General features: G+C 57.6%; 2 protein-coding genes across 2 annotated transcripts; one reads left to right on the top strand and one right to left on the bottom strand.

The window, feature by feature from the left end:
- The first annotated feature begins 1,041 nt into the window (after nucleotides 1–1,041).
- MVP (major vault protein) lies at nucleotides 1,042–17,340 on the top strand. Its single transcript, XM_057314936.1, is given in 17 exon segments — nucleotides 1,042–1,071; nucleotides 1,073–1,167; nucleotides 1,362–1,383; nucleotides 1,385–1,414; nucleotides 1,416–1,562; nucleotides 7,821–7,944; nucleotides 8,051–8,182; nucleotides 8,999–9,093; nucleotides 9,207–9,443; nucleotides 11,117–11,398; nucleotides 12,410–12,654; nucleotides 12,891–13,088; nucleotides 14,039–14,425; nucleotides 15,124–15,240; nucleotides 15,388–15,514; nucleotides 16,223–16,411; nucleotides 17,080–17,340. Coding segments are annotated over 17 exon segments (2,676 nt in total). The 3' UTR covers nucleotides 17,299–17,340.
- A 6,539-nt stretch (nucleotides 17,341–23,879) lies between these two features.
- Nucleotides 23,880–27,677, bottom strand: CDIPT (CDP-diacylglycerol--inositol 3-phosphatidyltransferase). The gene is made up of 6 exons (XM_026515761.4): nucleotides 27,346–27,677; nucleotides 27,117–27,251; nucleotides 26,234–26,387; nucleotides 25,703–25,784; nucleotides 25,087–25,168; nucleotides 23,880–24,958 (listed from the first exon to the last, which is right to left on the bottom strand). The coding sequence occupies exons 1-6, from the start codon at nucleotides 27,386–27,388 to the stop codon at nucleotides 24,813–24,815; spliced, it is 642 nt and encodes a 213-aa protein (XP_026371546.1). The 5' UTR covers nucleotides 27,389–27,677; the 3' UTR covers nucleotides 23,880–24,812.
- Between the last annotated feature and the right edge of the window lie 261 nt (nucleotides 27,678–27,938).

Here is a 27,938-nt window from a genome sequence, read left to right as displayed (position 1 = left end):
TGTTTCTCCCGTGGCAAGCCGCACCCCCCTCGCTTCCCCTTTCCTCACTCAGGTTGGAAGTTGGACGAATGGTGGAGTAGAGGAGGTGTCCCTTCTTTCTGGTGGTGGCTTCAAAAATGTCTGACCAGAGTCTCCGAGGACAAGGCTTTGAGTCCCCTAGCAAACTCGGTTCCCCTTATGTGACTCCAAGGGATAGGTTGTCCAAAGTCCAAGGCATGCTGGAGGGAGGGATGGGGTGGAGGTGCCACCTTCCTGAACAAGCCAGGCATTGATTGGAGCCACCCAGGATTCAGAAGCAGGTAGGGTGAGGGTAGGTGGGGTACGTACTGCTTTCTTCCCTTCCCCTTCCCACCCCGACCCACAACTCTAGGAAACCGAGAGTGGCAACAGACCAGTGAGAACTGGGGAGGAAAGGACTAGAATAATTTGGTGTTTCTAATCCAGTTGATTCTTTGCAGTGCCTGTTTCACCAGGGATCCCTCCCTTGAGAGTGACCCATGTCTGAACATTTCATCCCAGATTGCTTAAGCGCGTGTGTGTGTGTGTGTGTGTGTGTGTGCAAAGATCGTGTAAATATTGGTCTGTGGACTAACATTTCAATACAGCCTGGGCCTCGGGATCCCCTCAAATGAAGGAGCCTGAATCCTTAGAGCCGGGGAGCTCCTCGGAGCCGCTGCTCCCCGCTGTGCCAGGAAAGGCCACTGCACCTCCCGAGTTCTGATCTCAAGCCCCTTCACATGCTGCGGGCAGCTTGGGAAGGGGAAGGAATAGGCAGGGACCCCTGGGCTTCTGTGCTTATCCATGTCATGCAGTTCTCGGCAGGGGTCTCGATGCGCTGGGTTGCTCTGAGTGGGGAGAAGGAAGAGGCCGGCGCGGGATGGTACGGGGCAAAATGACGTAACCGGAGGAGGAAGGCCCAATTCTCCGTCCCCAGCCGGGCCTCAGGCTCACGCCTGCCTTTGCCAGGCCCCCCTGTGCTCATCCTGTTGTATCCACTCCCCACCTGTCTGCCAGCCTGCTGCCCTGGCCTCAGCAGTCACCATGGCAACCGAAGAGTCCATCATCCGCATCCCCCCCGTACCACTACATCCACGTGCTGGACCAGAACAGCAACGTGTCCCGCGTGGAGGTCGGCCCAAAGACTTACATCCGGCAGGACAATGAGAGGTGGGTGCTGGGACCCGGGCCATGGGGTACCTGCTCGTCTGGCTGGCACGACCGTCCCGTCTCCTTCCTGTCCCCAGGCAGGGTTGGCCCTGGTGTGGGTGATGGGGAGCTTTCTCTACCAGTCATGGTCCCCTTCAGAAGTGGGAACAGGGCCTCCCTGGGTCCTCACACACTGCTTCTCCCCCCTCCAACAGGGTCCTGTTTGCCCCCTTGCGCCATGGTGACTGTCCCCCCACGCCACTATTGCCACAGTGGCCAACCCCGTGTCCCGGGATCCCCAGGGCGCCGTGCTGTTCGACGTCACAGGGCAAGTACGGCTCCGCCACGCCGACCTAGAGATCCGGCTGACCCAGGACCCCCTTCCCCCCTGTACCGCGGGGAGGTGCTGGGAAAAGGTACCTGGCTGGCTTCCCCCCCATGGCCATTCGACCTTGTCCCGGGGCTCAGCGCTGCCTTCCGGAGGGAAACCCACTGGGGCTGTGGGAGGGGGGCGGGGGACACCTGGCGGCTCTCACCAAGGCCCGAGTTCTCTGCTTCGTCCCACAGGCCCACAACAGACTTGCCCCTGCTTTCAGAGCTGTCAGCCCATCTCCCCACCTGACTTTCCAGGCTCAGAGCCTGCGAGAAGCTCTTGACCAGTCTGGTGCTCCATGACTTTGCCAAGAGGAAGCATCCCATTCACCCAAACAGTGCCAGACCCTGGCGGGCGGTGGCCCGCGGTGGTGGGCAAGACGAGGTCCAGGCTCCCACGCCGGTGACTGCCCCTCAGGCCTGCGCTGCTGGCCGGGCCCTTGGCCGCGTTGCCCTTAGCGAGTGGGACCGCAGCCTTCACGTTCCTAACTGTTTCTTCTGCCCTCACCTCCTTGCCAGTTCATACTGGTTTACTCTGGTTTCCTCTACTAACCGGTGCTTCTCGATCCGGAAGCTTCCTGGCAACGGTGCTTCTCGATCCGGAAGCTTCCTGGCAACACCGAGGGAGTTAGACCTTCCTGCCCACTTGTGGCGGCCCCTTGGGGAGAGGAGCGTGCGAGTAGAGCTAGAAAGTGCTGGCGAGTAATGAGAATGTTAACCCTTGAGGACTCTGAGCGAGGCGCCTCCGGGAGTTCTTTGTACTATTCTTGCAACTTTTGTGTAAGAGTCTGGAACTGTCAAAAGCTAAAAAGCCTTAGGTCGTACCTCTGCTCAGCTCAGGCCCCCTCTGGGTGGGGAGCAGTGTGTGTGTGTGGGGGGGGGGGGTCATCAACACCAGTGTCTAAAGCTCCCTAGGATCCCCAGCCCACCGCTGCTCATTCTCTCACACCCCACATCCTCCAGGCCAGGAGGGCAGGGCCTCTCCCTCTTCAGAGCCCAGCGCCCTGGAGACACTCCCTTTCTACCCACCATTCTACTCTTGCCCCTCTCTGCCCATATGGCTTCTCTCCGGGTCTTCACTGAGGTGGCCCCTGGCTCTGGCCTCCTTCCCCCTCCCCTTGGCAATTCAACCCGAACCCCCTCACCAGCAGCCTCCCTTTCCTGGGCCTCCTGGGCCCTCATGGCCCCTCGGGGCTTTTCTTCCTGGTCTCTCTCTGCTACTCCAACTGGAGCATATCGTTTTAACAGTCTCTTGTGTGCAGGACCCATGGCAAATCCTGGTCCTGGCTCAGCGTGGCCCCCGCCTGTCCTTTCTGTTCTCAAACTCAGGAGGGATTTCCCGGCAGCGGGGACAGATCCCCCAAGACGACAGGATTACAAGTCGCTGTTGGGTTAGGCAGTTCATTCCAACCCAAGCCCTGTTCAGTGGTTCTCTTCCTTCCTAACCAGCTTTCTCTCTACTTCTCTCTGTGTGCCTCTAAATATTTATCTTCCTATTTTCTGTCTTCCTATTTTCTGTCCTCTCACTCTTCCTATTTTCTGTCCTCTCTTCCTATTTTCTGTCCTCTCACTCTTACACAGATTCCTCATATACTTAGGAGTCAAGGCCATCTGGCAGGACCTGGGTCTGTGTCCCCTTCCCTTAGTTGATATCTTCACTTTTCTCTACCTGCTGCAGCCTCCATCAGCTGGCCCGGGAACCCAGCTCATCATTCTGTATCTTTTTTTTTTTTTAATCCCAGTGTAATTAACATACAATATTATATAATGACTCAACAATTCCATGCGTGACTCAGGGCTCCTCACAGTAAGTGCACTCTTAATCCCCTTTACCTAATTTCCCCAGCCCCCCCTCCCCCCCCTTTCTGGTGACATCAGTTTGTTCTCCATAGTGAAGAGTCTTTTTTTTTTTCTTTATTAATTTGTTAAATTCCACATATAAGTGAAATCATAGGGCATTTGTCTTTCTCTGACTTATTTTGCTTAGAAGGATACTCTCTAGATCCACCCACATCGTTGCAAATGGCAAGAGTTCATTCTTTATGGCTGAGTAATATTCCATTGTAGATATGTATCCTGTCTTCTTTATCCATTCCTTTATTGGTGGACACTTGGGTCGCCTCCATAATTTGGCCGTTGTAAATAATGCTGTAATAAACTTTGGGGTGCACATACCCTTTCGAATGAGTGTTTTCATATTCTTTGGGTGCATACCCGGTAGTGTGATTACTGGATCGTAGGGCAGTCCTGGGTTTAATTTTTTGAGGACCCTCCATACTGTTTTCCAGAGCTGCCGAACCAGTTTGCGTCCCGTCCCCCCCCCCCCCCCCCCCCCCCCCCCCCCCCCCCGTGCACCAGCGCTCCTTTTTCTCCACACCCTTGCCGGCACTTACCGTCTCTTGTGTTTTTGATGTCAGCCATTCTGACAGGACGTGATAGCTCATTGTGGTTTTGATTTGCATTTCCCCGGTGGTGAGTGATGCTGAGCAACTTTTCATGAGTCTGTTGGCCATCTGTGTGTCTTCCTTGGAGAAGTGTCTGTTCATGGCTTCTGCCCATTTCGAATTAGGTTACCACTTGGTGTCGAGTTGCCTAAGTTCTTCATATATTTTGGATGTCAGATATGCCATTTGCAAATACCTTCTCCGTCCAGTGTGTTGTCTTTTAGTTTTGTTGGTGGTTTCCTTGTTGTGCCGAAGTGTTTTATTTTGACGTAGTCCCAGTGGGTTATTTTTGCTTTTTTTTTTGTCTTGCCTCAGAAGACCCATCTAGAAAAATGTTGCTACAGCCGATATCAGAGACATTACGGTCTGTGTTCTCTTTTGGGGTTGTTATGGTTTCAGGTCTCCTATTTAGGTCCTTAATCCATTTTGAGTTAATTTTTGTGTAAGAAAGTGGTCCAGTTTCACTCTTTTGCGTGTTGCCGTCCGGTTTTCCCAACACCATCTGTTGAAAAGACTTTTTCCCATTGCATATTCTGGCTTCCTTTGTCGAAGATTAATTGACCATATAATTATGGCCTTATTTCTGGGCTCTCTCTTCTGTGTCATTGATTTATGTGTCTATTCTGGTGCCGGTTCCATATTGTTCTGATCACTACAGCTCTTACGAGAGCCGGGCTCTGTCCTAGGACCCCGGGATCATGACCCGAGCCAAAGCCAGACGCTTAACCGCTGTGCCACCCAGGCGCCCCCTGCCGCTGTATTTTGATGAACGTCTGCATGTTGGTGCACAAGTCTCGTTTGTCATAGGGAACTTCATACGACGAACACAAGCTCAGCCATTCTCCTCCTGAGTTTCTTTTAGGGTGTTTCCAATTTATAAGGAAAACCAGTTTTGCCATGAATGTACTTGGCTGTGTGTCCTAGCACACGCTACGGTTTGCTGCTTTTCAAGAGTTAGAAGATACTGGGGGGCCTGGCTGGCTCAGCCGGTAGGACTTGACCTGGATCTCGGGGTCATGAGTTTCAAACCTTGCGTTGGGTATGGAGCCTACTTAAAATTCAAAACAAAACAAAACAAAAACTATTTAAGAATTGCCGGATCCCAGGATATGCACACTAAATACTAAAAGCATGAACCTTTGAGTGGCCCTGTAGAAACCCAGTTTCTAGCTATTTATTGCTTTCTCTTTCCTTTCTTACGTACTCTGATAACTCCTTGTACTTGACGTCCTCTGCCCCATTTCCTCATAAGCCCCTGCATCTGGCCCCCGCCCCCACCTCCCCCAAGCTCGCTTTGGCAAAGCCCTAAGGCCTCCTAACTGCCGCCCCAGGGGCCATGCTGTGTCTCATGGGCCTTCTTAGCCACAACCATTGTCCACCTGCCCTCTTATTAAAACTTGTCTCTCTCTTTTTTTTTTTTTTTCCTCCCACCTCGCCCCTGCTAAAACTCGTCTTCCTGTTTGACTCTGTGGGTGTCTCTTTTCGTCTTCTTAGATGTCTCCCGCCTCCTCCCCTGTCCCCTCTGCTTTCAAATTCTGTCCCGAACCTCCTGCGTGCCCTCTCGTGCCCTCTCGGCCTTGAGCCCTCCGTCGAGGCTGGAGACCTCAAGCCCAGTACCATCGCTGGGAGCTGCCCAGCCGCGAGCCCCTAGCTGCCTGTAGGAAGTTCTCTCCTGGGTGTCCCACGGCCACCTCCTCCTGGACATGCAAACCTGCCAGTCCCCCCCCCCGCCCCCGCAATCTGTTCTTCTCCCACATTCCCAGTTTTACGTGATGATACTGCTGGGTACCCAGTCAGGAGCTGGGAGCCTGCGGGGGTGTGGGCGATGAACTGGGAGGAGACAGACGTGGCAGCTGGAGGCCAGTTAAGACCTTTCCATTGTTCAGGTGAGAAATGTTGGGGAATGGCAGCGATGGATAAAGGCAGACGTAGCTTTCGATGGAACAGGTGGGAAGTGATGATAGAGGAGATGGGGGAGGTGACAACCCGCTGGCCGACATGCTCCTTCCAGAATGTGCACCGTTTCCTCCCCTTCCCACACCTTTGTGTCAGAAGCAAGTTCTTCCTTTGAACCCCAGGTCAAATGCCACTTCCAGAGGGCCTTTCCTAACTTCCTTTGAGTTTTTGCAACCTCTCTCTCTCGCCTTCTCTCTCTCTCGCCTTCTCTCTCTCTCGCCTTCTCTCTCTCTCTCTCTCTCGCCTTCTCTCTCTCTCTCTCTCTCGCCTTCTCTCTCTCTCTCTCTCTCTCTTCTCTCTCTCTTGCCTTCTCTCTCTCTTGCCTTCTCTCTCTCTTGCCTTCTCTCTCTCTCTCGCCTTCTCTCTCTCTCTCTCGCCTTCTCTCTCTCTCTCTCTCGCCTTCTCTCTCTCTCTCTCTCTCGCCTTCTCTCTCTCTCTCTCGCCTTCTCTCTCTCTCTCTCTCTCGCCTTCTCTCTCTCTCTCTCGCCTTCTCTCTCTCTCTCTCGCCTTCTCTCTCTCTCTCTCCCCCCTTCTCTCTCTCTCTCTCTTGCCTTCTCTCTCTCTTGCCTTCTCTCTCTCTTGCCTTCTCTCTCTCTCTCGCCTTCTCTCTCTCTCTCTCTCTCGCCTTCTCTCTCTCTCTCTCTCGCCTTCTCTCTCTCTCTCTCTCTCGCCTTCTCTCTCTCTCTCTCTCTCGCCTTCTCTCTCTCTCTCTCTCTCTCTCTCTCGCCTTCTCTCTCTCTCTCTCTCTCGCCTTCTCTCTCTCTCTCTCCCCCTTCTCTCTCTCTCTCTGGCCTTCTCTCTCTCTCTCTCTCTCGCCTCTCTCTCTCTCTCTCTCTGGCCTTCTCTCTCTCTCTCTCTCTCTCGCCTTCTCTCTCTCTCTCTCGCCTTCTCTCTCTCTCTCTCGCCTTCTCTCTCTCTCTCTCGCCTTCTCTCTCTCTCTCTCTCGCCTTCTCTCTCTCTCTCTCGCCTTCTCTCTCGCATTCTCTCTCTCTCGCCTTCTCTCTCGTGACACTGTCCACGGTCTGCTTGAAGAGGACGGTCTGTGTCTGTCTTGTCACCTGCTGGAACGTGCCGTCCACAAAGCCAGGGCTAGGCTGCCCCCGCCGCAACGGCCTGGGTGCTGTGCACATGGAAGGGACAAGGAAGGGCTTGCCTGCCCTGCGAGCCTCCAGCTCTGCCTCTGACCCCGTGTGTGGTCAGTGGGGAGAGTGCAGTTACCCGACCTTCTCCACCCCAGGCCACTCTGGTCGGAGTAAGGAGTGGCCGGCAGGCTTCACTTAGACTGTGGTTCAAGTCCTGATCCCGTTCCTTACTAGTTGTGTGACTTTGGGCACGTCTCTGTGAGGCTCTTTGCGTGTTCTCCTCCCTCCCTCAGACCAAAGACCAAGTGAGGTCCTACTCGTGGAAACATTTCTACAAACCTCTGAAAGGTTTGGATACTTGTTGCCAGGTGTCCCTTCCTGATGAAGGGAGACGTGATGGCTGTAGTACAGCAGCTGTCTTGTGACCATGAGGCAACCCTGACAACAAAGCCATGTGCCTGTTAGAGCTGTTCATACTTCCCACTTCACTACACTTCATAGAGGGCCCTGGTGCATGCGAGGCCTTGAGGTGTTTCCCCGTTTCCTGTCTAGATTTGTAGTTCAGAACCACGTCTAAGCACTTCCTCCAGAGGAATGTGTGTCCTTGGCTCTTTGGCAGCGCGTCTGCTTCCTCTGTCACCTGTCCCGTTCTTCAGACCAGACGGCTTTGGGACCACCCTTTCCTTTGTACATTCCACCTGGGGGCTTATCTGGGGCCACGGGAAGATCGACGCTGTGGCCTCTGACCTCCAAGGGATCGGGTTTGACTCCTGGGGCCACAGTACTGAATGTGCCGCGACCTCCCATCTTCCCCTTGTAGGACATCAGCCCACTGCAGGTGGTTCTGCCCAACACTGCCCTCCATCTCAAGGCGTTGCTGGACTTTGAGGATAAGAATGGAGACAAGGTGGTGGCAGGAGATGAGTGGCTATTTGAAGGACCTGGTGAGTTCCTTGCATTGATTGGAGTCCGGGTCCGAGGCTCCCTGTCTTCCCATGATAGCTTTGATACCTGCTGGCCTTGACCCTCTGCCTCGTCTTCCCTTCCCAGGTACCTATATCCCCCGGAAGGAAGTGGAGGTCTTGGAGATCATTCAGGCCACAGTCGTCAGGCAGAACCAGGCCCTGCGGCTGAGGGCCCGCAAGGAGTGCTGGGACCGGGAGGGCAAGGAGAGGGTGACAGGTGGGGTTGATGAGGGGTGCTGATGGGGGTGGGTGGGCCCTGTCTTGCCTGCAGCGTTGGGGGTGGCCCTTGCAGCCTGGGAGGAAGTGCTTCCCTGGTATCTCTTAGAAGCTTTTGGAACCGCCCGTGGCTGCTTTCCCCACCCCAGCCTCACGCCGGCTCTGCCCTGACCCTCTGATCATGAACGTGTTGGCTTTTCCCTCCCCCTCCCCTTCACCGTGGGCCAGGGGTGGCAGTCATATCTGTTTCTAGACCAACAGAGCAGGTGTTCATATACAATTAGCAATCGTATTCGGCCAATGTGATGTTACCCGTCTGTGTCAGGTGTGGTTCAAAATGCTTTACAAATGGGAACTCACTTAGCCCCGCACAACCTTGAGGCCCTACGATTCCCATTCTCCATATGACCTCACTGAGGCGCGGAAGTGAGGTTACGCGCCGGGGTTTACGACCAGCAAGGGCAAGGCTGTAGCCAGGCATTCCTGCTTGTCCGAGAAGCGAGACAATGTCTCCAGCTCTCCTAGAGGCAGTTCTACCCCTTTCAGGCAAAGGGGAGGAGTTGGTCTTTGGAGCCCAGAGAAGGCATGGCAGCAGCTTGGGCCCCTAGCCGGCTTTTCTTATTGTCCTGGCTAGGGGTTGGTTTTCTCTGGCCTCAGGAAAGAAAGTAACATATGCACCCTTGTCAGGCCCTGGAGCCTGAGGGTGTGGCCTCTCACCCCCAGAGCCGGCAGGTCCTGGTTGTCTATGCTGCGGGAAGGGGCAGCTGGGGAGCAGGCTGGGTGACCTTTGACCCTCCCGCCTCCCCCCTTGGCCCAGGAGAAGAATGGCTGGTCCGCTCGGTGGGCGCCTACCTCCCGGCCGTGTTTGAGGAAGTTCTGGATTTGGTGGATGCCGTGATCCTCACAGAGAAGGTCTGTGCTCTGGCCAGGGTAGGGGGTGGGGGGAGTGGCCAGTGGGGCTCCCAGCTCCCCTGAGGGAATTGGAGGTCAGTTTCCTCACATGCTCCCTACATCTTGTCCCCCAGACGGCCCTGCACCTCCGGGCTCTACAGAACTTTCGAGACTTGAGGGGAGTGAGCCGCCGCACCGGGGAGGAGTGGCTGGTGACCGTGCAGGACACGGAGGCCCACGTGCCAGATGTGTATGAGGAGGTGCTGGGGATCGTGCCCATCACCACCTTGGGCCCCCGCAACTACTGTGTGATTCTCGACCCGGTCGGCCCGGATGGCAAGAACCAGCTGGGGCAAAAGCGTGTGGTCAAGGTAAATGCGTCCTGCTCTCCGGGGAGGCTGACTGCCCTTGAGGGGCTTGAGACCCCGGGACCGCTCCCTCCCCTCCTCCCACCCTACGTACACATTCTAGAAGCATCACGCTTATTCTGGGCTCCCCCCCGCCCCGTGCCTTTGCACACCCAGTTTTATCTTTTGAGACCCTGTCCTGTTGATCTCCTGAGGCCCCCAATCTCAGGGAGATTTACAGACGGTCTCTTCTGGGAGCACCTCCGGGGCCCCGTCCGTGCCTGCTGTCCTGGAAACTTTGTCCTCATCCTGCACGAAACAAACCTCTTGGTTTACGCTTCTCCCCACGCCCCGGCCTCACCCTGGGAGGGATGGGCACATTTCTCTGCAGGGCCAGACCGCGGGTATTTCAGGCTTCGTGAGTGGTGTCCCTCTCTTGCAACCACTCTGCTGTGCCGTTGGAGCGAAAGCGTAGACCGCTTGTAAATGAACGAGTGTGTCTGTGTTCCGGTAACGTTTTGCTTCCAGAAACAGCCCGAATGTCTATCAGTGGATGAATGGATAACAAATTGTGGCCTAGCCACACAATGGAATATCCTTGGGCTATAAAAAGAAACGAAGGCACGAAGGCGTACGATGCTCGTGCACTAATCACCTGCATGTACTAACACCTGCCGCAACGCGGGTGCGCGAACGCCGTGCGGAGCAAGAGGCCGCACGTGAAAGACCACATATTGCATGATTCCATTCATATGAAATGTCCCAGATGGGTAAATCCATAGTGATAGAAAACAGATCAGTGGTTAGAGTAGGGATGGACGGACGTAAGCTGCTGTTGAGTGAGGGCTTTTTCAGGGTGATGAAAATGCCCTGGGGTCAGATCATCGTGGTGATTGGACGACTCTGTGGGTATCCCCAAACAATGGACCTGTATACCTTATTTACTTATTTTTAAGATTTTATTTTTATTCATTTTATTTTAGATTTTTATTTAACGGGGAGAAAGCGTATGTGTGCACAAGCGGGGAGCAGCAGGCAGAGGGAGAGGGAGAAGCAGACCCCCCCCTGAGCAAGGAGCCTGATGCAGGGCTCGATCCCAGGTCCCTGAGATCCTGACCTGAGCCAAAGGCAGACGCTTAACCGAATGAGCCACCCAGGGGCCCCTGAACTGCACACTTTATTTTTTCCCCCTTTTTAAAAAATTTAAATTCAGTTAACATATAATGTATTATTGGTTTCAGAGGTAGAGCTCAGTGATTTGAATTGTATTCTTTAAATGAACAAATTTTATGGTATATAGATTGTATCTCAAACGTATAGTTAATTTAAAAAAAAAAAAAAAAAAGCCAGATTTGGCCCAGCAACGGAGTCTGCCAATGCCCAGACTACATCATCTCAGGAAACCAAGGCATGGGAGAAACTGAGCAATAGGCGGTTCCTTCTTAATTGTTGAGCTGTGAGGGCCCCAGTGATGACCGCGTCCGGAATTCATCAAGGGCAAGGCTCAATCAGATGAGGTCTGTAGGCATTTGTCGAGCACCTCCTGGCCCAGACCGTGCTTCTCGGTGTTACAGTGGGAGTGTGGGGAGGAGGATTTTGGGCTCCTGTTCTCAACACAAGCCTGTGGCCGTAGCAGGTGCCGCCAGAGGCCCAACCCTGGGCGGCAACCGGCTCCTAATCCCACGTCTGTCCACTAGGGCGAGAAGTCCTTTTTCCTCCAGCCGGGAGAGCGGCTGGAACGAGGCATCCAGGATGTGTACGTGCTCTCGGAGCAGCAGGGACTGCTGCTGAGGGCCCTGCAGCCCCTGGAGGAGGGAGAAGAGGGAGAGAAGGTCTCCCACCAGGCTGGGGACCGCTGGCTCATCCGCGGACCGCTGGAATACGTGCCCTCTGCCAAGGTGGAGGTGGTGGAAGAGCGCCAGGCCATCCCTCTGGACGAGAACGAGGGCATCTACGTGCAGGACGTCAAGACCGGAAGGGTAATGGCTGAGGGGTGGGCACCATCACCGCCGTGTGGCCGTGGTGGGGGCTTGCGTGGGGCCGACAGGGAGAGGCACACGGTGGGGACAGGGGAGGGGACTTTGACAGCCTTGGTGGTGGCATCTGAGCTGGCTGGCTGGTAGGTATGAGGGCATTCGGTGGAGTATTTGCCTTCCCTTTGTCTTTCCGTTTTAGAACAGGGAGTGGGGAGGGGCCGAGGGAGGGGGGAGAGAATCTGACACAGGCTCCACGCCCAGTGCAGAGCCCAGCGCAGGGCTCGATCTCATGACCCTGAGATCATGACCTGAGCCAGAATCGAGAGTCAGATGCTTAACCGACTGAGCCACCCAGGCACCCCATTAAATAGCTCGCTTGAAATTTGAGAAACACCCAAGGGAAAAGATGAGCCAGGTTTTAGGAGGGGACTCTGGCCCCAGCATGAAGGTCTGACTGGGGAGCGGCCTAGGAACCCCAAGAACCAGCCTCCTCTCCCATGTGCTTATCCCAATGGAATCCTTCCCCTTTGCCCCTTCATCTGAAGCGTGGACCTTGGTTTGACCTAGGACCACATCTCTGACCTCTTTCTCTAAGAATACAACCTGGAAGTAGAGCTCGGAATCCTAGGAAATGTTAGTGGATCTTGCCTATGTCCTAGGATTTACCTCTGTCCCCAGGATGCCCTCCAGGTTGCCCCAAGAGGGAAGATTCCAGAAGAAATAAGGTCGAACCCTTACCATTGCCAGGTTCTCAGCACTATATGTGGGAAATGTCCTTTACTCCTGGAGCCTGGGAGGTGGCCGGTGGTGGGTGCGTTCTGTGGCCCTGGACCTAAAGCACGGCTGTCTGGCCCAGACGACCGCACCAGCATCTGAGTGCAGCCCCAGTCCGGAGACCGAGCCCAACCACCACGCTCTACTGCCCCCGCGACCAGCTCTGTTTTGGGACGGCCGGCTGGGGCCTTCTCCCTTTTCCCTTCCCCGGTGACCTCCTCCGCCTTGCCCTCTCTCCAGGTACGTGCTGTGATTGGGAGCACCTACATGCTGACCCAGGACGAAGTCCTGTGGGAGAAGGAGCTGCCTGCTGGGGTAGAGGAGCTGCTGAACAAGGGGCAGGACCCTCTGGCAGACAGGGGCGAGAAGGAGACGACCAAGACCCCGCAGTCTGCCACCCTCCGGAACAAGACCCGTGTGGTTAGCTACCGGGTCCCTCACAACGCAGCCGTGCAGGTGTATGACTACAGGGAGAAGAAAGCTCGGTGAGGGGCTGGCTGGGGGGGGGGGGGTGGCGAGGTGGGACAGGTGACAGGGGGGTGGTTGGGGGGTGACGTGGGACAGGTGACAGGGGGTGGTGGTTGGGGGGGTGAGGTGGGACAGGTGACTGGGGGGGCCCGCTGTGTGTGGGGGCAAGGTGGGGGGGCCAGTGGGGGGTGAGGTGGGACAGGTGACCGGGTGAGGGGCTCTCCATGTGTCTGACTCCCTGCTCCCTCTGCAGTGTGGTCTTTGGGCCTGAGCTGGTGTCACTAGGTCCTGAAGAGCAGTTCACTGTGTTGTCCCTTTCGGCCGGGAGGCCTAAGCGTCCCCACGCTCGCCGTGCGCTCTGCCTGCTGCTCGGGCCTGACTTCTTCACAGATGTCATCACCATCGAGACCGCAGACCATGCCAGGCTGCAGCTGCAGCTTGCCTACAACTGGTGAGGGCTGGGGAGGGACCCGAGGACGAACGCTGCCTCCCACCGTGCGGGGCTCGTGGTGGGGGCAGGATGCCTGACTCTGCCATGGCCAAGAGGGAAACCCAGTCTGATGCCCAAGGTGGGGGGGATGGGAAGGTGCAGACTCCCCTCCTGGGAGCAGGGTTTGGTGGATGTGGTTGGAGGAGCGCCCCAGCTAAACTCAGCCCGTGTGCAGCCATCCACGCCACGGCCAGGTTCTACCAATGTCCCTTGGACACGCCCAGTCGGAGTGGCACGTGTGGGCAGGTGTCCCAGCACGTGCTCCGGGGCTCGCTGCCGGGGTCCCAGCCCTGCCGTTCGCTAGCCGTGGACCTGGGCAAGTGACTTGGTGCTTTCCTCAGTTTCCCAGTCTGTAAAACTGGAACAGCAACCGCGCACCTCCCAGGGCTATTGAAAGGGTACAGTGAGGGTGGGAACAGTGCCCGGCACGTAGTTACAGCTGGAATGGCAGCGTCTAGAGCTGGGGGGTGGGGTGGGGGAAAGAGTCCCATCCAGAAGCTAGGCTCCCCCTCAGCCACTTCTTGGCCGGGTGACCAGGACCATGACAGGCAGAGGCCCGCGGACATCTTGGGGGCAGGACAGCTAAGAGCACAGACCACGGAGCCACACTGCCTGAGCCCAGCTTTCCGGCTTGCCGCTTACCCTGTGACTTCGGGCCTGTCCCTTCACCTCCCCGGGCCTCTTTCCTCGTCTGTGAGAGGGGATAACGCCCATTGCCACCTCCTGGGGGGGGGCTGAGAGAATTAAACAGGACCTCACCTGGGTGCGTGGTGGGTACTGATTCTCACTCTCTGTTGGGAGAGACCCCAGCCGGTCACGGGGGGTGGGCGTCCGAGTCCTCTTCAGAGACCAGAGAGTTGCTGTGTCCTGGAGGAAAATGGTTTCCCGGTTCTGGGCCTCTTTGCTCACAGGCACTTCGAGGTGAGTGACCGGAAGGACCCTAAAGAGACAGCCAAGCTCTTCTCGGTGCCTGACTTCGTGGGTGACGCCTGCAAGGCCATCGCGTCCCGGGTGCGGGGGGCCGTGGCCTCCGTCACCTTCGATGACTTCCACAAGAACTCCGCCCGCATCATTCGCACGGCCGTCTTCGGCTTTGAGACCCTGGAAACCAAGGGGCCCGACAGCAGGGTCCTGCCCCAGCCTCGGGACCAGGCCATCTTCCCCCAAAACGGACTGGTGGTCAGCAGCGTGGACGTGCAGTCGGTGGAGCCCGTGGACCAGAGGACCCGGGACGCCCTACAGCGCAGTGTCCAGCTGGCCATCGAGATCACCACCAACTCCCAGGAAGCGGCTGCCAAGTAAGTGAGGCCTGGGGGGGAGCCCCCGGCCCGCAATGCCCACTGTGGGCCAGACATCTCCACGGTCCCTCCCTCAGCCCACAGCCGGGACCTGGGTGACATGGCATCCCCCCACAGTCGGCCTGCTGTCACCCTTAGCAGATAGCATGGCCCACCCTGCCCCTGTGGCACCCCGCCTTGCTTGTGAACCCAAACTTCTGTGGCCTTCTGTGCTCGCGTCCCTCCAGCTCCATTCTGCCCCTCGTTGGTGCAGCTGGGTTCCCGCCACAGGGCCTTCTGCACGGGCTGTTCCCTTTGCTCCAAATGCTCTTCCCCTAGAGTGCTTTGGGCAGGCTCCTTCTCCGGCGTCAGCCCGAAGCTCCTCGGAGAGCCCCTTTCTTCCTGCCGCACCCGAACCCCGCCCTCTCTGCTCAGCCTTGCTGTCACTTCACCCCTTTTCGGGGAACTTGTCACTTGGAAATGAACTGCGTTCATTTGTCTCTCCTGACGGGAAGGTCAGCTGTGTGACAGCAGGGCCTTGGTCACGGCCACGGGCCCCTGCACCTCGAATCGTGCCAGGCTCGCCGTGCGCACCCTTCTTCCGTTTGCCCGTTGAGTGCTGCCCGCGGGCGCCCAGTAGATGGCCGGCCCTGCCCGTGGAGCTCCTGTTGGAGACCGGGCCCCGCGCCAGCGTCTTCCCAGTCCCCTCTCCCGTGCAGGCACGAGGCTCAGAGACTAGAGCAGGAAGCCCGCGGCCAGCTGGAGAGGCAGAAGATCCTGGACCAGTCTGAAGCTGAAAAAGCTCGCAGGGAACTCTTGGAGCTGGAGGCTCTGAGGTGGGCTGGGAACCAGAGGAAAAGAGGGTCGGGTCTCGGAAGAGCAACGGGTGGAGGAGGGGGGCGCGTGTGACACCTGCTACGGCATAAGTCGGGGCCGGGCCGGGCTTTGTCCTGGGTTGTCCCCTGACTCCCCTGCCCCTCCAGCACGGCGGTGGAGAGCACGGGGACTGCCAAGGCGGAGGCCGAGTCCCGCGCGGAGGCCCTGCGCATCGAGGGAGAAGGCTCCGTGCTGCAGGCCAAGCTGAAAGCGGAGGCCTTGGCCATTGAGACGGTGCGTGGGGGCGATGCCTGTGCGAGGCCGGGGCCTGGGGTCTGGAAGAGGCCCCGTCACTGCAGTCCCTGAGGATAAGTAGGATGCCAGGGATCTGAAATGTAAACCCCTAACAAATTAATTATTTATCTGTTTCTTTAGAGAGAGTGGGAGTGGGGATCAGGGGAGGGGCAGAGGCGGGGAGAGAATCTTAAGCAGGCTCCGTGCCCGCTCAGAGCCCCACGTGGGGCTTGATCTCACAACCCCGAGACGGTGACCTGAGCCAAAATCAAGAGTCAGACGCCTGATTGAAGTATGTCGTGGTTTATAAAGTCCTTTGCCCTGTATCTGTTCACTTAATCATTGTCTACCCCCCAGGCGGGGGGCAGGTGGAACGCCCCCCACCTTGTGTGTAAAGTACGTGCGAACGTTGGCCAGCTTCGTGCCAACTGTTACGTTGTCTTACGTGGCCTTATTTCATGCTTGAAATCCCACTAAGGGGTAAGTATTAGCTCCATGTGACCGATGAGGAAACCAAGGCTTAGATTAAGGCCTCCCACAGGTCACTGACTTCAAAGGTAGCCCAGCCCCGGTCCACAGCTAACGGACGAGCAGTTTGCAGTTCCCTACCTTGGGCCTCCGTTCCCTCGTTCCCGCTGGTGAGGGGGACTTCCTGGACAGTTCCCAGGGGCCCCACAAGGGAAAGAATGCTGCGTTTCCCCCTTGCAGGAGGCCGAGCTCCAGCGGGTGCAGAAAGTGCGAGAGCTAGAACTGGTCTACGCCCGGGCCCAGCTGGAGCTGGAGGTGAGCAAGGCCCAGCAACTGGCTGAGGTGGAGGTGAAGAAGTTCAAGCAGATGACGGAGGCCCTGGGCCCCAGCACCATCAGGGACCTCGCCGTGGCCGGGCCAGAGATGCAGGTGAGTGGGGACGGAGCAGGGGAGTGTGTGTGTGTGTGTGTGTGTGTGTGTGTGTCTCTCTTTCTCTCTCTCAGGACCGTACTTGAAACCAAGAAGGCAGCGCTGGGGGCGGCAGACGTATCTGGAAAGATGTTAGGGGTAGAGGGGCAAGGGGATGGGGAGATGGGACTGTCCCCTATCCCGTGTCCGGTGTGCTCTATCGGGCACTGTGCTAGCTTTGGCAGGGAGCTGCAGCCCCTGGGGCCCCAGTCTGTGGCCAGTGCTTTGAGGGAAATGGAGCGGGTGATGCTGGGTGGCTTAGGGAGAGTCGCTCTGAGTGGGGGATACTTAAGGTCAATGAAGAGTTGACAGGAGCTTCCTGGGAGAGGGTCCAAGGGCAGACACACAGAGAACAAAACTCAGTGTGTTCAAGAACAGAAAGGACCGATGGCCGCAACCGAGGCTGGAATGGTGAGCGGCAGGAGGCAAGACAGGAGCAGCCAGGCCTCTTGAGTCCCGGTGAAACCTCCAGGCTCCCCTTTGCTCCTCCCTTGTTACCCCTGATTACTCGAGTGGGGATGGCTTGGGTCGCAGCTGCAGTGGCAGGGCCATGTGGATGGTGGCCGAGGAGACGAGAGAAAGGGACGAGGGCCTGACTCTACCTTCTCGCTTCCCTCTTGCTCGTCCAGGTAAAACTGCTCCAGAGCCTGGGCCTGAAGTCCACCCTCATCACCGACGGCTCCACTCCCATCAACCTCTTCAACACAGCCTTAGGTCTGCTGGGGGTTGGCTCTGAGGCCCAGCACCCGGCCCAGAAGGCGGCTGGCATGCCCGGCCCCCGGGAGGGCTTGCTTCTCCCCTCCACTCCCGCCCCTCAGGCTGCTGGAGGCAACCACGTCGTGCCTTAGCTCCGTGCTGCACTGATGAATAAAAACTTCTGGGCATTGAAACAACCTGGGCCTCCAGTCTGCGTCACGGGGGAGCTAAATGGATACCCCTGAAATCTCCAGGTACCTGCTAGAAACTGTCCTTCTCTGTCAGGTGGAGAGGAAACAGAGGCAAGGAGAGGACTGCCCTGAAGTCACACGGGTAGGAATGTGACCCCACAGTCTTAACAGCCAGACTGTCTTTTGACGGTCAGCTCTCCTGGACCCCAGGTGGGGGACAGGACACCGCAGGGGAGAGAATCGCGCCTGCCTAGCCGGCCGCTCTGGGGTAGCTCCAGCCCTGGGGGACATCCCACTGCTAAGTGCTCCCACGCCAGCCCGGCCAGTGTTGGAATCACACAGTCTGGGGCCGGACCTTGCACCCCTGCATCCCGCGCCCCACACTTGGGAGGCTCCCTCTGGCGCCACCTGCTGGTCACACTGCGCCCCCACCACTGGAGTGGTCCCTGGGCTTCTGGTATGGGCTCTTCCGGAGCAGACGGAGGCGTTCCCTCTCTCCACCCTCCTCCCACAACCAGAGCAGAGCCCTTTCTTGGGGAAAAATCCGGGCAGGATCAAATCCTCCTCAAGAGGTGGCGGCATGGTGCCCCAGCCCCTGGTGCAGGGAGAGCTGTAGGAACCAGGTCTGGGCTAAGTAAAAAATCGCAGGGGGAGAGAGGAGGCGGAAGCTGGGGTTTCCTTTCTGGGTGGCTGGAGAAGGCAACTCCTCTGAGGTCTTCCGCCTGTGCAAGCGTTCGGGGCCGTTCCCTCCTGAACAGGGTTGCTGGTTTGTGTTGGGGTCTTACTCCTCTTCCCGCGCTCAGGCCTGACCCCACGAGCCTGGCCTCATTCTGAGTTGAGTGGCATTCGTGCGGCCAGCGGTTCTGCTCAAGTCTGCGCTTGAGGCCAGGGGCTGGCTGGGGAGCCCCGGCGCTTGGTGGGACCGGCTCCCAGTTGACGGAACAGGCAAGGGCGTCAGCCCCGCCAGCCCTGCTTCCGACTGTCTTCCCTTGAGGGAGGTGATGAACGTGTGCCAGGTACCAGATGCTCCTGGCCAAGGGCCTCTGGGGACAGGTGATGGCAGGCAATTCTGTCCTTGGTGGGAATGTGCCTTGCCCTCAGCAGCCAGCTCCCGGGGCTGTCCTGTGACCCTGTCCTGTCGACTAACCGTACCACCTCTGAAACCTGGGCTCCTGCCACCTCACCTTTCCCAAACCGTTCCTCCAACTCGAGGCTTCAGGGACCGTGACCCCAGCCACCCTCTCAACACTGACACCCACCCTTTCATTCAGTCTTGCCCGGTGCTCCCGGTCATTCACTCACCAGAAACCTCCCTCCTTAACTCCACCTCTCCTCTTCCCAAGGGATCCTCGGCCCCATCCCTTCTTAAACCAACTACCACCCTCTCTGCCCGCCTCTGACCAGCGGCGTGTTGCTGGGGGAGGTGAATCCCACACGCCGACTGATCTCATTTTAAGCTCAAGGCAACAAATCTCAGGGGAGACCTGGGGCCTCTGACTCCGCTTCTCCGTTGTGTGTGAGCTCTCCTTCGGAACAACCGCTCACACCCCTCCTCCCAGCCACCCACGTCCCCACCCGCTTGCTCTCACCTCGGAGAGAAAATAGAAGCACACTGGGCAGGAGGCCTCCCCGCTTCCCAGCAGCAGATCTAGCAAAGCTACCAGCACCTGGACTCTGTCCTGCCTCCTGTTCCCACTGGGGACGCCTCCCCTGGGCCCCGCGCCTCCCGTGGGCTCCAGACCCCGGCGAGCTCCAGCCCCCCGAGCCCACTCCTCCACGGGTCACCTTTCTGGCCCGCACCGTCAGCTTCTCCCTCTCTGGGCCCCCTGTCCCCGGGCAGGTGAGCGGCCTCTGTTCTCCGCCCCACAGAACCAACGCCGGGCCCTCCCTTAGCCCTGCCTTTCCTCCGGCAGCCACTCCTCTCTCTCTCCTTTGCAGCCACATTTCTTAGTTTCCATTCCTCACCTCTCGTTATCTTCTCAAGCCACTCCAATTAGCTGCTGTCTCCACCCCTTCCCTTCCTGGAAACTGCTCTTATCGGCGTCACCAGGGGCGTCCCTGGTGCTAGACCCCGCGGCTCGGTTCTCCTCGGGCAGCCTCTCCCGTCACTCGGCACACTGGGCCCCCATGACCTGTCCTACGCCACCTCCTCCCCAGCTCCGGGGCCCTGCCCCTGTTTCCCTGGCCACCTCCACTTCCTCTGCTCTAAATCACGGGTCACCCTGAACCCTGTTCTTTCTCACCGTCTTGGCCAGCCCCGTGGCCTTAGAGCGTCTCTATCCCATGGGCTTCAGTTCCCCATCCCTGACCTCACCCCTATGCTCTGGACTCCTTTCCAGCTGATGACCTGATGTCTCCACATGGATCTCTAATGGCCACCAGGTGTGGCCACATCCCTTGTTCTAGCCAGTCAACTGCAAGGGGCAGGGACATCATTGTCCTCTCTTTTCCCTTTTCCATGGTGACGGGCAATGTTCCAAATAGAGGCTCCTCTGTCAGCATGGGTCCCAGAGAGACAATGGCAGGAAGCAGACCCACAATAGACCCGCAGCAGGAGCGAGAAATGTGTGTCCTCAGAGGGAACTGGAATCCGGGGAGGGGGATGTTAACCATAGCATCATCCAGCCCGTCCCTGACCGCTGTGTGTACCCCCACGAGGTTGTGGAATCTAGTAAAGCAATAAGGGAAGCTGATCTTTATTTTAAGATTTTATTTATATGAGAGAAAGCTCGAGCAGAGGGTAGGAGGGAAGGGCAGAGGGAAAGGGAGAAGCAGGCTCCCTGCTAGGCGGGGCTCCATCCCAGGACCCTGAAATCGCCACCTGAGCCAAAGGCAGATGCTTCACCCATGGGCCGCCCAGGTGCCCCTGGGAAGCTGTTCTTTAAATCGTACGCATGTGGGGCGCCTGGGGGCCTCCGTCCGTGAAGTGTCTGTCTTCGGCTCAGGTCATGACCCAAGGTCCTGGGATCCAGCCCACATCGGGCTCCCTGCTCGGCGGGAAGCCTGCTTCTCCCTCTCCCTCTGCTGCTCCCCCTGCTTGTGTTCTCTCTCTCTCCTGTCAAATAAAGTCTTTAAAAAAATAAAACAATAAATTGTACGCGTGACGACAGGCACGGGACTGACTAGGGTGAGGGAGACAGATACACCTCCATGATCGGCAAGCAGGCTTTGCTGGCCATGGCGTGGGGCTCCGGCTTACGCCAGAGCCGGATTCTAAGCCGGTCCCTCGGTACTAACTTCACCCTTGAAGGTCCCTTAAATTGCCCGTGAAATACAGAACAGTGTGATCTCTGATGAAGTTCAACACAGCCCGTGTTTCTCCAGCACTCGAGCAATTGGCTTTTCTTCTGCTGAGTTCCAGATCAGATAATTGCCTTCAAAACCCCTTGCCAAAGGAAACCAGTGAAATCACACTCAAGACGTACCATGCTGTTTACCCAGCCTAGTTCCTCTTCCTCCTTGGCCTGCACCTAATCTCTCTTTCCCAGCCTCCCTTGCTGGGGCAAGGGGCCGCGAGCTGAGGCCAATGGAAGGGGACGGAAGGAGGACATGTCAGTTCCCCGCCTCAGAGACACCAACCTCGGGCAGTCCTCCAGGCCCACCTCCTGTGCCTGCCCCTTGCGAGCGAGCGAGGCGCTCCGGGGGGTCCTGTGTGGAAAATGGTGGAACCCTAAGATGTGAAGAGCCCGAGTTCCTGAATCTCTGCCTCAGGAGCTCTTGATTAGGACTTAGCATGAGTTAGAAGTAAACTTTGGTCATGGCGGAACCGCTGTATGCCCTGAGGTTTGTTCCTTCAGTTAGGTTCACCCGAGGACCCGCCAAGTGACCGAGCAAATGGAATGTCTTGCATGGTGGTTATTCGGTTAGTCTGAAAGCATATAGATGAGATCCAGAAAGTTCCTGCTGCACCTATGTCTTAGTCCACTCGGGCTGCGATAGCAAGACCCCACAGCCTGGAGGGCTTATAAACAACAGTCATGTGTTTCTCACAGTTCCGACTCCCAACACGGAGGCACGAGCATGGCCAAGTTCTGGTGGCAACCCTCTTGCCTGGTCAGAGCCGGCCCCTTTGGCTTTTGTCCCCACCTGGTGGAAGGGGCGAGAGAGCCCTCTGGAGCCTCTTTCGAGAAGGCACTAATCCCATTCGTGAAGGCTTATGACCTAAAGGCCCCGTCTCCAAACGCTGTCACGTCGGGCATTAGGTTTTAACATAGGAATTTTGCAAACGCACGAAGGCGCAGACCATGTATGACTCTGCTATGTTCCTTAGATCGAATTCAGCCTAGGCTCTCCCCACTGTCCTCCTCCAGGTCCCTCTGCTCACTCCTGAGCTCAGTGGAGCCACTGGACATTGGACCAAAGGCAGAGGCCAATCTCCAGGCCCTACCGTGTGGGGCGTCAGGCCGCAGGAGTGTTTTCCACTTGAGTGCAAGACACACTCTCCTGCCCACGTCTCCCCCTTGTTTAGATCATGGCTTTGCGGGGTTTATGTAACTTAGAGACTCCTGGGGTCACCAGAAATGGTCAGGGCCGAAGAGCCAAGGAGGCAGGCCTGTGGGGCTTGAGCGAGGGCTCAGAGGACCCATCTGGCTGCAGGCGAGAGCAGGGTTCACAAAGGGTGAAGGGCAGCGGGCGGTCTCCCACCTCGACTGGGAGCAGGCCAGGCAGGGGGGCCACGTGAAGAACTGGAGGGGCAGCGCTGCTCTGACTCATAGCTTCCTCGAGCCTCTGCCCCAGCCACCGCCCGGCTGCAAACTTCCCATGTGTATCCCACAGATGTCTTCAAAGGAGGGCCCGGGCCGCTTACCAGCATTGTTCACGGGGGCAGGACCTGGTTAGACGAATCCATGATGGAATTCTGAGCCATCAGTGGGCAGACGGCTGCCGTGGATGGTAAATGTTAAGGGTGCGGGCTCTGGGGCCCAGCTGGCCGAGCTGGACTCCTCCGAGGGCCTCGATGTCCTCTCTGGAAAATGGGCACAGTAAGGGCTTGCTGTATTCGTGAGTACTCAGGCTAGCCTGGCTGGGGGCGAAAGGGGGGAATGAATGCACACGGAAAGCACTTGGAACCACAGTAGCTCGTGAGAGCAGAGCTCTCACATACACAGAGTGAGTTTGAGAATCTGGAAATACGTGTGGGTAGACGTGAAGAGTTTGTTCGGACACGTGAGCAATGAGTAGCAGTGGTCACCCCTAGGGCGAAGGGAGAGCTTAAGGTGGCCGACTGTGTCACCTTTTTGTAATGCATACGAGTTCATACTTTACTGATTATTTTGAAAGATCCCTTCAGTGGTTCCATAAAGTCCAAATGCCCTCCTGGACTCCTCGGGCAGCCCTGGCTGGCTTCGGGCCCAGCTCTCACCCGCTCGCCAGCCTCCCAGCTCCTAGCACTCAGTGTCCCCGGCACATCGATCTGTTTCCATCTGTTTCCATTTCCCCGCAACTGCTGGGTGTGCTCTCTGGCCTCCCCATTTTCCCAGCTGAGAACAAGCCTCTCTTGCACAGTAACCCTTCCCGCCCCGGGGCCCCCTAGCAGCTTTCCAGATACCCACCCCTTCAGCAACACCTAAGCGCTCCGGCGCTTTCTTCTCCCATCCCCCCACAAGCATGGCCGGGAACTGCATCATCACCTCCCCCATGGCTGGCCTGTGACCTCCAAAAGGACTGACCGAATGCCCTGGGCCTAGCACAGGCCTTGAGGCCCAATACCCCGCTGCTGAATTTCAGCTCTGGGACACAACGGCCTGTCAGCCAAGCTATTACAAGGCCGAAGGGAGTAACATCTGCAAAGAGCCCCCAGCACAGGATCTGGCATATGGGAGGCCGAATATAGTCCTGAAAAGCAAGCTGGTGCCAGACAGCAGAGAAAGCTCAGATGGCAGGGGTATAGCTGTTAGGGACAGAAGCCCAGAACAATGTCTAGGACACAGTGGGTGCCTCAAAACTGCCTGAGAGGGAACGGTGATTCTCAACACTATGGGGAAGAATTAATCACCTGTTGTTTACTAAAATAGCAGACTTCCGGGCCCATCCCTAGAGATGCCAACTCTAAAGGTCTGGCACAGGGTCCAAGCAGCTGAATTTTTAAGAAATAATCCACAGGCGGGGCGCCTGGGTGGCTCAGTCAGTGAAGCGTCTGCCTTTGGCTCGGGGCATGATCCCAGGGTTCCGGGACCGAGTCTTGCATTGGGCTCCCTGCTCCGAGGGGAGCCTGCTTCTCCCTCTGCCTGCTGCTCTCCCTGCTTGTGCTGACAAATAAATAAAATCTTAAGGGGCGCCTGGGTAGCGCAGTGGTTGGGCGTCTGCCTTTGGCTCAGGGCGTGATCCCGGCGTTCTGGGATCGAGCCCCACATCGGGCTCCTCCACTGGGAGCCTGCTTCTTCCTCTCCCACTCCCCCTGCTTGTGTTCCCTCTCTCGCTGGCTGTCTCTCTCTGTCAAATAAATAAATAAAATCTTTAAAAAAAAAAAAAAAAAAAATAAAATCTTAAAAAAATAATAATAATCCACAGGTGATCTAAGGATCGCACTCTGAGAAACCAACTGATCTGTTCGTGAATTTTATTAAGCGGCTATGATATGCCCCGTTAAGGCTCATCTTCATTGTGGGGATAGAGAAGGAACAAGAGAAGTCTGGGCCCTCAGGGAGTTTACAGTCTGGTGGGGGTGGAAAATGTGAGGTATACAAAAAAATGGAGACAGCCAGTGACAATGTCATAAAGAAAAGAAAGCAGGTGGCAAAGACAGGGTATGAGCTTGGGGTGCAGGGACCTCTCTCTGAGGTCACGGTGGAATGACAGGGCAGAGCTGGTCAGGAAACAACTAGGAGAAAAGCATCCAGATGGATCTATCTTCCTTTCCCCCCAGCTCCCCTCAACCAGGCCCTGGTCCAGGAGTATCCCAAAGGAAACCAAGTCCTGGAGAGTGAAGCCCTCCCCCCCCCCCACGCCCCCTATTCTGGAGATTTTCAGAGTCAGGATAGACCGGATGCAGGAGACTGGGATGGGAAAGAGTCTACACGCTCCCTTCTCTCCTGGCCGTAGTACCCTAGGCTTCCTGGGGCCAGGGGCGCAGCTCTGACTCTCTGCCTTTTGCGAAACCTGGCCCCTACCCCATCTCTCTCACTCAAGTGTCCCTAAAGACCCAGGCCAGTCCAGATCCCTGGGCTGAGCCAGCAGGTGCGACAAGGCCGGGTCCTCAGGCCTCCTGCTGCCCCGGGAGCACTGCCTGCATGGGCGGAGCCTCCCAATCATCCTTCCTGATTTGAAGTCCAGGTCCTTCGGAATCCCAGGGGTGGGACTGGTCCTCAGGATTCTGGAGAACATGGCATCACCCAAGAGGCCGACCGCCTTCCCAGCAGGCCAGACAACACATTAGGAAGACGGGAGCCTGGGCCCTGCAGGAGGGAGCGGGGAGCCGCCCGGCCTAGCGAGACTCCCCAGGGCAGGTGGGCGGCCAGGGGCTGGAGGTTCTGGGGTCACTTCTTCCTGGCTCGGTCGGCCGCATCCAGGGCAGCCATGTTGCGGGCGGCAGTGACCAGGTGGATGACACTGATGAGAGACTTGAGCGCCGCGATCGGGGCGGTGATCCAGAGGCCCACTCGGAAGAGACCAACAGAGCCAACTGCGGGAGGGAGCACGGGCGATACAGAGAAAGGGGGATGCAGGTGAGGGACAGGAGGCCCAGGCCGCCATCCCCTGGGGCAGGCCAGGACCTCCTCCCACCCTCCTGCCCGGCCCCTCGCCTCCTACCTAAAGGTCCCTCGGAGAAATGGAACAGGTAGAGAAGGCAGTAGAAGAGCTCATTTCCAGCACACAGGGTAAACAGGGCGGGCTGCACAAACAGCAAGAGGGCGCTTAAGTGGTACCGCCCCTCCCCCAGCTAAGGGACAGGGGCCAGAACCCTCTGCGGATGGGCAGCAGGGAGGAACCCGACCGTACCCTGGTACCGCACCCTAGTACCATACCCCACTGGGAAGCAGGAGTGCGGGTGGGGTGAGGGAGACATCTCAGTATATTGCTTCTCTCTTTAAAAATCCTTTCAGACACTAGCTGTGCTCCCAGAATAAAGCCCACGTGGCCTAAGGCTTTTTCCTTGACGGCCTAAGGCTTGCTGAGAACTGGCTCCACAGGCCCATCTGGCTTCTCTCCCCCCACCTCCCTTCTGCTGGCCTCGGCAATTCACACAGACCCTCCCCACCAATCCTACCCTCCTTCACACCTCCGCTTCCAGGCCTCTCTCCCCCAGAGTCTCCCCTGGCTTGCTGTGTCCCTCCTTGGGCTCGTGTCTTCTCCTAACCTAGGACCCGGGCTCAGCCCAGGCCTTGGCATAAGCTGAGGGAACAAGGGCGGGGCGGGAAATGCTTACCCTGGAGGTGTAGTAGATTCGAAGCACCGGGTTTCCAGACAGGTCAATCATCTTGTGACTTTCACTGCCCCGGACCACAGAACTTGGGGAGAAAGCAGGGGGAGTCCATGAGCACTCCTTACCACGCGCGTCCATCTAATCCTATGAACCCCCAGGAGGCAGGTGCTGGGATTGCCTCTACTGAGCACAGAGGAGATGGGGCTCGACTGCGAACTGGCATCTTGCCCAACACCACACAACGACCTAGCTGGTCATTCCCTAACAGAGTCAGGATTCAAATACCACATTCCAGAGCCCCCAGCCGTATTCTCGGACTATCCAATCAGAGGACTTTCGGGGATTGCCTACTCCACCTGCGAGCAGGACCGGACTTGACAGAGCCTATGCCCAAGGTCCTTCAACAAAGCAGAGCTAAGGGGGAGACCTCGCAGGAACCCTGAAGCCTTTCCAGACACCCTCCCGTATAGCCTCACCCCTCCCTCCGCACTGTAGTGTCTTCTTCAGCCGGCCAGCACCCCCAGAATCGCAGACCTGTGGAGGTGCAGCCAGTGGCTGGCCACATCCAGGCTCATGCTGAGCTGGAAGAGAAGGGTGGCCCGTGGGTACAGCAGGGCCAGGTTGACCAGCAGACACATGGTGGAGCAGCGGTCCGTCAGCATGTCCAGCATGGCCCCAAACCGGGTCCCTGAAAAATGCGGGCTGTTAGGTGGGAAGGGGCCATCAGGGGCAGTAGGTCTGTGACAGGAACCAGATCTAGCATGTCACTCTGATGCAGAGTCTAAAAGAAGATTGAAAATGCCCAGCGTCCACTGCCTGGGGAGGAAAACGGGCTGCTGCTATCTGTGGGGTGTGAGGTCAGTGGGCAGGGGTCACCGCGACATGAACGGAGCGGTGGGGGGGGGGGGGGAGCAGGGCATGAGCAAGCGAGCTCTGCGGCTCATCAATCCCAGAACCGAGGGTCCAGGGCTCAAGACAAGCCAACTTGAAGTCTTGGGGAAGGTCTTGCAGGTGGGTTTGGAGAACAGATTAAAAAATTAATCAACCTGGCAAAAACCATCCTTCTTCCCTCTCCATTCTCCCACCAAACGTGGCTTCTGGAACCCTTATTCCTTGTGCCTGGCACACAGTAGTCCCCCAGGAAACACCTGTTGAATGGGTTTTTCTTCAGGGAGACCTTCAGCACTGCCATGCCCAGTCTTGCTATCTCACACCCTGTCAGTAAGTTCTTCTCAACAGCCAGCTTAAATCCCTTCTGCCGGGAAAGTAGGCCGTTCTGTTCTGCTTTCTTCAGAGACGGGAAGGACGGAGCCCCCAGGTTCCCGAGTTCCCGCCCACCCCGAGGTCCTGAGGAGGCAGGAAAAGGGGACAGAGGGTGGCTGGGCCTCAAGACTGGCTGGGAGGAGGTGTCTGTCACCTTGATTAAGGGCTCGAGCAGCGTGTCCATCGAAAGCGTCCAGAAGTCCGCTGAGCAAGTAGAAGGAGGAGGCCGTGAGGGGGCAGCAGGGCATGAAGTAGAAAGAAACGATGGCGAAGACAATCCGGGCATAACCTTGGGATGGACGGGGGCAGACAGAGTGGGATCAGGGACCCTGCCCGAGCCCCCGAGCCCTCCCGTTCGGCCCCGCGCCGCGGGCAGCACTCACCGATAAGGTTAGGCACAAACAGGAAGATATTTTCACCTGGCATCGCGGCGGCCCCTTTGCCGCCCCGGGCCCGATCTGGAGGTGGCAACCAAGTCCCAGCCCCGCCGCGCGGCCTCACCCTCCGGCCCCGCGGATCGGCCGCGCCCACAGCGCGCAGGCCCCCGCCGTCCCCGCCCGGTCCCAGGTGTTAGAGCTCGCAGCCCGCCGGAGCATGGGCCGGCCCCGAGGTGCGTCGGGCGCAGGGGCGCGCACAGCCCGCCCTCCCTGGGGGCAGGCCCTCCAGCCTCCAGCAGTAGCCCCTGTCACCCCCAGCTGCGCCCGGGCGCGCAAAACCGGATGACAAAAAAAAAAAAAAAAAAGGCTTAAAAATGGCTGCGGCCCCTTTAAGATCTGCCCGCTTCCTTTTCCTCCCTCCGCCCCTTTCCATCGGCGCGTACCAAAGCGGAGAGGGAGCAGGGGGCGCAGAGAAGCCTCGGCGCCGAGCAAAGGGGGGCACTGAGAAGGAGAGGTCAAAAGAGAAGGAGGCCTCTATGGACATTTCTCCTTTCCTTTCTCCGGAGGGTATAGCTTCCTGGAGACAAAGACAAGAAGGA

The sequence above is a fragment of the Ursus arctos genome, unplaced genomic scaffold (assembly GCF_023065955.2).
Source record: "Ursus arctos isolate Adak ecotype North America unplaced genomic scaffold, UrsArc2.0 scaffold_2, whole genome shotgun sequence".
Lineage (NCBI taxonomy): Eukaryota > Metazoa > Chordata > Mammalia > Carnivora > Ursidae > Ursus > Ursus arctos.
The sequence above is the reverse complement of the archived record's forward strand: the minus strand, read 5'-3'. Positions and strand labels throughout refer to the sequence as shown.